The sequence below is a fragment of the Lathyrus oleraceus genome, chromosome 2 (genome assembly GCF_024323335.1).
Source record: "Lathyrus oleraceus cultivar Zhongwan6 chromosome 2, CAAS_Psat_ZW6_1.0, whole genome shotgun sequence".
Taxonomy (NCBI): Eukaryota; Viridiplantae; Streptophyta; class Magnoliopsida; order Fabales; family Fabaceae; genus Lathyrus; species Lathyrus oleraceus.
The window spans coordinates 370,572,658-370,584,227 of NC_066580.1; the positions used below are offsets into that span (position 1 = coordinate 370,572,658).

General features: G+C 35.5%; 3 protein-coding genes across 3 annotated transcripts; all 3 read right to left on the reverse strand.

Annotated features, from left to right (window-relative positions):
- Positions 1-5,277: 5,277 nt before the first annotated feature.
- LOC127123308 (uncharacterized) lies at positions 5,278-5,730 on the reverse strand. The gene has a single exon (XM_051053538.1). The coding sequence runs from the start codon at positions 5,728-5,730 to the stop codon at positions 5,278-5,280; it is 453 nt and encodes a 150-aa protein (XP_050909495.1).
- Positions 5,731-8,472: 2,742 nt separating this feature from the next.
- Positions 8,473-9,012, reverse strand: LOC127123309 (serine/arginine-rich splicing factor RS2Z32-like). The gene has a single exon (XM_051053539.1). The coding sequence runs from the start codon at positions 9,010-9,012 to the stop codon at positions 8,473-8,475; it is 540 nt and encodes a 179-aa protein (XP_050909496.1).
- LOC127123310 (uncharacterized) lies at positions 9,009-9,590 on the reverse strand. The gene has a single exon (XM_051053540.1). The coding sequence runs from the start codon at positions 9,588-9,590 to the stop codon at positions 9,009-9,011; it is 582 nt and encodes a 193-aa protein (XP_050909497.1).
- Positions 9,591-11,570: the final 1,980 nt, after the last annotated feature.

Consider the following 11,570-nt stretch of genomic DNA (forward strand, 5'->3'; position numbering starts at 1 on the left):
ATTGTGTAGCTTTAACAACTAGTTCTGAATTCGAGTTTATGACGTGCAATGTTATCAGTTTCTGAACATTGTGTTCCAAATTCCACTTTTGCGCTTATCATGAGAAGTTCTGAAAGATGGCAAGTTGCTGCTGCAATGTTCTTTTTTGCTTCTGTGTTGATTCACTCATGAGAAGTTTCTGAAGAGACTTTAGGTTGTTGCTGCAATGTTCTCCCCGTTTATGGTTCTGAATGTGACTCTGATCATCAAGCTTTTGAAGAATGACAAGCTTCTGAAATTTTGTTACTTTGCTGAAGATTCTGAAGATCTCAAGCCAGCAATTGAGGTTATCAAGGTTCTGACTGAAGAGTCTGGAGATTCTGAAGATTCTAACGATACTGAAGATCTAAAGCCAGACTAGTAATGTTGTCAAGGTTCTAACTGAAGTCTCTAAAGTTTCTGAATCCAACTGTATGTTTCTTCCTTTCATGTTTCATCATCTATTTATCATAAGCCAATGAATTTGAAGAAAATATCAAAATGGATATGTGATCAAATAGTACATAGTACATATTAAATATTCCTTCCACTACCTAATATCATGGGAAAATGACAGTACTATACATCACATTTGTCACTTCTTTCACCAATCCAACAGTGGAAAGTCGCTCTATTGGTATCCCCATTTTTCCTCCAACGGTATCTTTTCTTATGCTATATAAGTAGGACTTGGAGACTTGAAGAAAAAACTGAGACACACTACAATATTTGACAATTCTGTTTTTACGTGAAAAGTTCTCATTTTTCTACACAGTTTTTCTTTAAGTAACAATTCTGCTTTGAAGAGTAAAATTTCAAAACTAGAAGAAGAAATAGTCTCAGAAGCTTTTGGTACTGATGCGTCATTAGATATTGCAGAGCATTCCAGTACTTTCTAACTAAAAGCATAAATAGAAGCAAAATGGATTCATTAATCTACGGAGTTATCAGAAATGGCAAGAAAGGTTTAGGTTGTACAAAAACTATAAAACCTAACAAAAGTCAGAAGGTAAAACTGAAACCTCTTTATGAGCATTTCGTGCCTTCTAGCACTGAGCTTGATTTTTCTGCACAGACACATAAACTTACAAAGGGTAAGAACTCAGTTCTGAAACCTAAATATCATGCACAAATTTCACTTGATTATCTTGTTGCACAAAGACCCAAATGTGTAATAAACTCTAGAAAAACTAACAATAGAGGACCCAAAAAGTGGGTACCTAAGGATAAGATCATCTATGTTGTAGACATCCTTAGCAACTCAGTTGAAACTCTAGTCATGGTACCTGGACAATGGAAGCTCACGACATATGACGGGCAAAAAGTCTACGTTCTAAGATTTGGAACTTAAGCCTGAAGGCTTCGTTGGTTTCGGAGGAAACCAGAATGGGAAAATCATTGGCTCCGGAACTATTGGCAATGGTAAACTTCCTTATATTACTAATGTTCTTTTTGTCGATGGTTTGACGCAAAACTTATTGTCTATTAGTTAACTTAGTGATAATGGTTATGATATCATTTTTAATCGAAAGAGAAAGAACACCATTTATAAAATGGTACAGTCCTTTTTCACAGAAAGAGAAAGAACAACATTTATAAAATTAGGCTTTCAGATCTTGAGGATCAAAATGTAAAATGCTTAATGTCTATCAATAAGGAGCAATGGATGTCGCACAGACATTTAGGCCATGTTAGCATGAGAAGAATTTCTCACCTAAATAAGATTGGATTATTCAGAGGCTTACCCAACTTGAATTTCGCTTGAGATGCTCTTTGTGAAGCATGTCAGAAAGGCAAGTTTTCTAAAACATATTTCAAAGTGAAAAATTGTTGTTTCTACCTCTAGACCGTTAGAACTTTTGCACATTGATTTGTTTGGGCCAATGAAAACTACCTCTATCAGTGGTCAGAAGTATGGGTTGGTCATCATTGATGAGTATAGTTGTTGGACATGGGTAAAGTTCTTGAAACACAAGGATGAGTCACATTTTGCATTCTCTACTTTCTGCTCACAAGTGCAAACATAGATAGATTGCAAAATAGTCAGAGTCAGAAGTGATCATGGTGGGGAATTTGAAAATAAAAATTTTGAAAATATTTTTGATGCAAATGTCATTTTCCATGATTTATCTTGTCCTAGAACTCCACAACAAAATGGATTATAGAAAGGAAGAATCGTACTTTGCAAGAAATGACCCGCACCATGATCCAAGAGCATGATATGGCTAAGCATTTCTGAGCAAAAGCAGTTAACACAGCTTGTTATATTCAAAACATGATTTATATTAGACCTATTTTGGGTAAGACTCCATAGGAATTGTGGAAGAACAGAAAGCCCAAGATTTCTTACTTTCATCTGTTTGACTGTGAGTGTTTTATGTTGAACACTAAATATAATCTTGGAAAGTTTGATTCTAAGGCACGCAAGTGCTTATTGTAGGATTTTCTGAATGCTCTAAAGGTTACAAAGTCTTTAACATTGAGACACAAATTGTCTTAGAATCAATTCATGTTAGATTCAATGATAAGCTTGACCCTGAAAAGTCAAAGCTAGTTGAGAAATTTGCAGATATGAAGATCAATCTTTCAGAATCCAAGGATAACGATTCTGGAGAAAAAGACTCAGAAGGAAAAGCTAAAGAAGAGTAGACCAAGAACTTCTCATTCTTAAAGGTTTGGTATCTTTGATAGAGCTCACAATAACACCCCCAATCTACTACTACTCAAATACAGCATACAACTGCATAATCAGAGTAAATTAAAGCATGCATACACGAGGGCATCACATTTACTTCTGCCAAAAACAACACATGCCATGGTCACATACAAGTAACACGAATTATAAATCAAAACCAAATAACCAACATGCAAACTCACACAGCGGAATAACATCTCTCTTAATAAATGGTAAATAGTGATGATTCCCATAAATCATCTACCACAAAATATCGTTTTGGGCTCTAAGGCTACTCAACACCAAAACCAACATATCCAAATAACAAGATAAAAGAGAGCACAACAATATCTCTCAACATCAAAAAAAATACAAATAATCCCATTAACCCAAGTGTTACATGACCAGAGCACTATAGACTACCTAGTCAAAACACAACAAGAACTAGCCTCCAAATCTAATCCTTGTGCGAAACACCACTATCTCCGGTACCTGAGCGATTTCACGATAGAACATCATTCCAACAGAAAGGTGAGAATTCAAATCATTATAGAAAAACATAATAGTATGAAATGTATAACAAACATACACATATTATTAGAATTCGTCATGCTTCATACAAACATGCATCATATCATCTTTGTAAATACTAAACAATGTACAAAAGTTATATTTCACAACATATCGATTTCTTGTACATATTGTCATCCATCATCATTTACAAATCATCATCAAATATGTATACAACTTTCACATGATTCCATAATATATACAAGTCACTATTTCATCAGATATATCACAAATATGCACACATATCACATCAACAACACATCAATAATTCGTATCAAATGAATCACCTAAAATCCATGTATATGCATATCTACCAAAATCATATCCACAAAATCATATCACGTAATCACACAACAACAATTCACACCGACACATGCGACTCAATGTGTGATTCAATGCGATATGCATGTGGATCCCATCCGTTATCATTTTCGACTTGTCGAGCATCTCTCAAATAGACTAGTTAACCACCTCTAAAGCTCGATTCGGCCTTAAGCTTTCAAACCCCATTCGGCGTTAGGTTTGGGACAAGCAAGTAATCTACGCGAGATTACCCAACATTGCCTCTTTCATAGACTCATGCTAGTGTAAGTGTGCAACAACAACAAGACTCATGCATTGAATACGATCGCAACCCCTTACTCATACATAAGCATACCACGTCCAACATTTGCACAACATACACCTAACATGACTTCAATCCCAAACAATACATCAAATAACATTCATCATCTCATCACAACACATTAACATAAAACAAACAAGATAATTCATGTTATTCATCACATTCACCAATTCACGTCATCACATACATAATTTCAAGTATTATGTTTCATCACAAAATCCATCTAAAACCATCCAATACATGCCAAAAATTAGAAAACATGTTATTCACATTCACGACACATACAACATACATCCACATTGATTCTTTTGGTTTAATATTAATCTACTGTTATCAAAATGAATCTAACGTTATAGATAATATTCTTAGTTTCGTATCGGTCCAAATAGAGTTACGGTTCAAAAGTTATTGAATTTACAAGTTTTTCATAATCCTGTCAAAACCAGAAAAATTGTTGTTGCGAAAATGCTGTCAAAAATCAGAAAAACTGTTGTTGCGAAAATGCTATTGTTCAGCACGAAATTTCATCATAAAAACTCATTAATTCATCATTTTTCATGAAATAAATAGTTATACAACCTATATATATATATATATATATATATATATATATATATATATATATATATATATATCATATAGCAACTATTAGGATCAAAGAAACAAGATTCTAAACTCCACTAATTTTCACCAAAATCCCAAATCAACCATTTTCAAGTGAAACTCAAACATAGAATTATAGACCAAATCATGTTCTATACACATACCCATTCATGGAATTCAATATAGAAACATCATAACATAACATAAACATCAATTTCATGGATTAAAATATAAACACGTGTTAGGGTTTCTCAAAAATCAAAAATCTCAAATCTTAAGTTCATGATATCTAACCCACATACATTACATAGATTATGTTTACCTATAACCACTTGAAATCTCACCCTTACCTTAGTATAGATGAAATCTCTAGGTCCTTCTTCTTCTAGTTTCCTCTTCTCCTCTTTCTCTTCTCTTCTATTCTATTCTCTCTTCTTCTCATGTTTTACAAAACTAACTCTAATCTCTAAAATCCTTACTATCTTTTTACTCATAATGGGCTTAACCCACTTATCCACCCATTCTAATTAATTAGGCTAATTACTAGACAATTGCTATTTCTACTCATAAAATTCAATTATTCAAATAACACATATATTCAAATAATTCAAATAATCACCAGAACACATATTTAATTAATTATCACACCAAATAATGATTAATTAAAATAAACACCTAATAAATAAATACGGAAATTAAATCGGAGTGTTACAACTCTCCCCCACTTGAAATATTTTCGTCCTCGAAAATTACCTCAAGCAAACAACTCGGGATATGAATCCCTCGTCTAACTCTCAAGCTCCCACGTCACATTCCCACCAGTATGTCCTACCCAAACAACTTTCACTGTAGCGATCTCTTTACCACAAAGTTGTTTCACCTCTCTATCTTGTATCCGCATAGGTAATGTCTCCACGGTCAAATTATCTCTAACCTCAACATCATCTAATTGGACAATATGCGAAGGATCCGCAATGTATTTCCTCAATTGAGACACGTGAAAAAAATCACGGAGATTAACAAGTGACGGCGGCAACGTAATCCGATAATCTATATCACCTACTTTCTCGGAAATCTGATAAGGACCAATAAAACGCGATGTCAACTTACACGACTTCAATGCTCTACCAACACCTGTTACCGGAGTAACTCTTAAAAACACATGATCATCTACCTTAAACTCAAGCACTTTCCTTCTCTTGTCATGGTAACTCTTCTGACGACTCTGAGAAACCTTCATCTTCTATCTGATCATTTTAATATTATCAGTAGTCTGTTGAACGATCTCAGGTCCAACCACAACCTCTCTCTAGATTCGTACCAACACAAAGGCTTCCTACACTTTCTACCATACAAAGCTTCAAATAGAGCCATACCAATACTCGAATGAAAACTATTGTTGTAGGTAAAGGCAAATAAATATTCCAAGCACCTCCCTATTCCAAAACGCAAGCTCTCAAAAGATCCTTTAGCGAATGAATCGTCCTTTTAGTCTGACCATTTGCCTGCGGATGATAAGTAGAACTCAAACATAACTTTGTACCCAAAGCACGTTGCAAACCTTCCCAAAATCTCGAAGTAAACCTCGCATCCCACTGACACAATGCTAGACGGAATACCATGCAAACTGACAATTTTCTCAATATACAACTTTGCAAGTCTCTCCATCGAATATTCCATTCTAATCGGAATAAAGTGAGCAGATTTTGTCAACCTGTCCATAATAACCCAAATAGCTTCATAATTACTCAGAGTCCTAGGTAAACCAGAAACAAAATCCATAGAAATACTATCCCATTTCCATTCAGGAATAGATAACAGTTGTAACAAACCAGACGACTTCTAATGCTCAATCTTCAATTTCTGGCAAATCAAACACGAATACACAAATTCCGCAATCTCTTTCTTCATACCAGGCCACCAAAACAATTTCCTCAAATCTTGATACATCTTAGTAGCACCAGGATGAATACTCAAACCACTATGATGTCCTTCATCAAGAATCCTCTTTCTCAAATCCGAAACATCGGGAACACAAACTCTATCATGACACGTTATGATACCATTCTCATCAATCCGAAAATCACCATATTTACCTTGATTGATCAACATCAATCGATATACCAAAACCAAAATTAGATTTCTGACCTTCTCGAATCTCATCCAAAATTCCACTAGTAAGCTTCAACATACCAAGCTTCACTCCAAAAGAAGTCTCTTCACAAACCAAACTCATATCTCAAAATTGTTCAAGCAAATCCAATTCTCGCACCATCAACATCGACATATGCAAAGATTTCCTATTCAAAGCATCAGCTACTACATTCGCTTTGCAAGGATGGTAATTCAAACCAAAATCATACTCCTTCAAGAATTACAACCATATCCTTTTCCTCATATTCAACTCTTTTTGATCGAACAAATACTTCAAACTCTTGTGATCACTAAACACATCGAATCTCGACCCAAACAAATAATGTCTCCAAATCTTCAAAACAAGCACAACAACAGCTAATTCCAAATCATGAGTCGGATAATTCCTCTCATGCACTTTGAGTTGCCATGAAGCATAAGCTATAACTTGTTGATGCTACATTAACACACCTTCTAAACCCATCAAAGAAGTATCACAATACACAACAAATGGTTCTGATGGATTCGGTAATATCAAAATAGGAGCAGTAGTCAATCTCCTCTTTAGCTCTTGAAAACTAGCTTCACACTATGCAATCCAAATGAAAGCTTGACCTTTCCTAATCAATTGCGTTAACGGCAAAGATAACTTAAAAACGCCTTCAATAAGCTTTCGATAATAACTTGCCAAACCAAGAAAACTACGAATCTCAGACACAGATTTCGACGCTTCCCATTGAGATATAGCCTCAATCTTAGAAGGATCAACCGAAATACCACCACTAGAGATCACATGGCCAAGGAAACTCACTTCCTTAAAACAAAACTCGCTCGAAAGTTTAGCAAACAACTGCTTCTCTTTCAATACAGATAAAACAATCCTCAAATGCTGAGCATGATCCTTTTCACTCTTCGAATAGATCAAAATATCATCGATAAACACAACAACAAACTCATCGAGATATTTATGAAAAATCTGATTCATATACTCCATAAATACACTAGGTGCATTCGTCACACCGAAAGACATCATTGAATACTCATAGTGTCCATACCTTATTCTAAAAGCAGTCTTCTGAATATCTTCAGCTCTCACACGGATCTGATGATACCCAGACCTCAAATCAATCTTGCTAAACACATAAGCACCAACCAACTGATCCATCAAATCATCAATCCTCGAAAGTAGATACTTATTCTTGATATTAACCTTATTCAGTTGTCTGTGATCCAAGCACAACCTCACAGTACCTTCTTTCTTCTTAACTAACAAGACAGGTGCACCCCACAGTGACACACTCGGACGAATAAACCTCTTATCAAGCAAATCCTTTAGTTGACTCTTCAAATCTTTCAACTCATATGGTGACATCCGATACGGAGCCATCGATACCGAACTAGTACTAGGAATCAAACCAATCGTGAACTCAACTTCATGTTCAGGCGGCAAATCACTAACCTCATCAGGAAACACTTCAGGAAAATAACGAACAACTGGAAATTCACCCATTGTTCCATTTTCACTAAGCTTCAAACTTGTCACCAACATAAACACTTTAGCACCATCTCGCACAGATTCATTCACTTGTTGAGTAGACAAGAATAAATCACCTTCCTTCTCTGGCTCAAGAAAAAGAACAGCTTTCGCAAAATAATTCATATAAACATGGTTGGCCCTCAACCAATCCATTCCCAAAATAACATCAAGTTGACTCAATGGAAGACACACTAAATCAACTTAAAAATCTTTATTACAAATACTCAATGGACATTTAAAACAAATAGATGAATTAGTCACTGAACCCATAGCCGGAGTATCAATAACCATGCTTCCACGCATAACAGATAATTAAAGATTCAATCTCTTAGCACAATCCATAGAAATAAAAGAATGCATCACACCAGTATCAATAATAGCAATCAAAGGAATATTATTAATAAAGCATGTACCTCGAATCAATCTCTCCTCAGCAGAAGTATCATCATCGGACAATGCAAACACTTTCCCTTTGGCTTGCTCCTTCTTTGGCTTGTTGCACTTGGTACTAATGTGCCCTTGCTCACCACAGTTGTAACAAGTCACATTTGAACCAACTCTGTAACCAAAAGACTTGTGACCTTTCTTGCCACACTTGAAACAAATCACATCGCCCTTAGGACACTCGGGAGCACGAAGTCCCTCAACACCACATCTGAAGCACTTGACAGGAGTGTGAGATCCTCCCCCACTCGACTTCTTGCCATCACTAGCTTTCTTCTTACCATCATACAGCTTCCCTCGGGATTCCTCTTTTCCTTTCTTATCATGCAAGGACTTGTAATGAGCAACACTCTCGCGGCTATCCTCATCATAGATCCTACTCTTGTTAACCAACTCAGAAAATCTCATAATCTATTGGTAACCCATTCCTTCTTGATATCAGGTCTCAAGCCATTCACAAACTTAAGACACTTGAATCTCTCATCATTAACAGTATTGTAATGGGGACAAAATTTGATCAACTCCTCAAACTTTGCAGCATACTCAACTACGGTACCATTACCTTGCTTCAACTCAAGGAATTCAAATTCCTTCTTTCCATCAACATCTTCTGGAAAATAATTCTCCAAAAAAGCATCACGGAAAAGTGCCCAAGTCACTTCAATGTCATCCTTATCAAATCTCTGAACAATGTTGCGCCACCAATCCTTAACTTCTTTCTCAAGCATATGACTGCCAAACTGCACCTTCTGCGTATCTGAACAGTTCATAACTCGAAAGATTTTCTCAATCACCTTCAACCACTCTTGAGCTTTGTCAGGTTCATGAGCTCCTTCAAAAGTTGGAGAATTTTTCCTCTGGAACTTCCCCAAAGCACGGAACTCATCAGCATCACGCTCCCGATCACCAGCATTCATTGGCAGAATGGCACCAACCAACAGGGTCAATACCGCCGCAAGCGCATCATCATTACTTCTAGCAACCATCTTCCTGCTACACCAACCAAACAACCACAACAACAAGGATTGTTAAACAAACTGTATCGATTGTGTCATACACACAAATCAGATGCAACAGAATCAAACAAATTCATAACCTGGCCGAATGACCAACTGTGCTCTGATACCACTAATGTAACACCCCCCAAACTACTACTACTTAAATACAACATACAATTGCATAATCAGAGTAAATTAAAGCATGCATATACGAAGGCATCTCATTTACTTCTTCCATAAACAACACATGCCATGGTCACATACAAGTGACACGGATTATAAATCAAAACAAAAAAACCAACATGCAAACTCACACAGCAGAATAACATCTCTCTTCATAAATGGTAAATATTGATGATTCCCATAAATCATCTACCATAAAATATCGTTTTGGGCTCTAAGGCCACTCAACATCAAAACCAGCATATTCAAATAACAAGATAAAATAGAGCACAACAATATCTCTCAACATCAAAACAAATACAAATAATCCCATAAACCCAAGTGTTGCATGACCAGAGTACTATAGACTACCTCGTCAAAACACAACAAGAACTAGCCTCCGAATCTAATCCTTGTGCGAAGAACCACTATCTCCGGTTCCTGAGCAATGTCGCGATAGAACATCATTCCAACAGAAGGGTGAGATTTCAAATCATTATCGAAAAACATAATAATATGAAATGTATAACAAACATACATATATTATTAGAATTGGTCACGCTTCATACAAACATGCATCATATCATCTTATTAAAGAATCACATGTTTACCATCATACGACATGGCTCAATAATCCACAAGTATTCATTTATAAATACTAAACTATGTAGAAAAGTCATATTTCATCATCATTTACAAATCATCATCAAATATGTATACAACTTTCACATGATTCCATAATGTATACAAGTCACCATTTCATCATATATATCACAAATATGCACACATATCACATCAACAATTCATATCAAATGGATCACCTAAAATCCACGTATATGCATATCTACCAAAATCATATCCACCCAATCATATCACATAATCACACAAATAACAATTTACACAGACACATGCAACTCAATGTGTGACTCAATGCGATTTGCATGTGGATCCCATCCGTTATCATTTCCGGCTTGTCGGGCATCTCTTAAATAGACTAGATAACTACCTCTAAAGCTCGATTAGGCCTTAAGCTTTCAAACTCCATTCGGCTTTAGGTTTGGGATAAGTAAATAATCTACGGGAGATTATCAAACATTGCCTCTTTCATAGACTCATGCTAGTGTAAGTGTGCAACAACAACAAGACTCGCGCAATTAAGACGATCGCAACCCCTTAATCATACAAGCATACCACATCCAATATTTGCACAACATACACCTAACATGACTTCAATCCCAAACAATACATCAAATAGCATTCATCATCTCATCACAACACATTAACATAAAGCAAACAAGTCAATTCATGTTATTCATCAAATTCACCAATTCACATCATCACATACATAATTTCAAGTATTATGTTTCTTCATAAAATCCATCTAAAACCATTCAATACATGCCAAACAATAGAAAACATGTCATTCACCTTCACCACACATACAACATACATCCACATTAGGATTCTTTTGATAAAATATTAATCTACTGTTATCAAAATGAATATCACGTTATAGATAACGTTTTTAGCTTCGTAACGGCCCAAATGGCACCTCAAACGGAGTTACGGTTCAAAAGTGATTGAATTTACAAATTTTTCAAAATGCTGTCGAAACTAGAAAATTTGTTGTTGCAAAAATGTTGTCAAAAATCAGAAAAACTGCTGTTGTAAAAATGCTACTGTTCAGCACACATTTTCATCATAAAACCACATTAATCCATCATTTTTCATGAAATAAATAGTTATACAACCTATATAGAAACATCATAGTATACCATAAACATCAAACATAGAATTATAGACCAA

What these genes read in the sequence shown, in the direction of transcription:
- LOC127123310 (XM_051053540.1), bottom strand. Translation starts at nt 9,590, where the DNA reads ATGGTTGCTAGAAGTAATGATGATGCGCTTGCGGCGGTATTGACCCTG.
- LOC127123309 (XM_051053539.1), bottom strand. Translation starts at nt 9,012, where the DNA reads ATGAGATTTTCTGAGTTGGTTAACAAGAGTAGGATCTATGATGAGGAT.
- LOC127123308 (XM_051053538.1), bottom strand. Translation starts at nt 5,730, where the DNA reads ATGAAGGTTTCTCAGAGTCGTCAGAAGAGTTACCATGACAAGAGAAGG.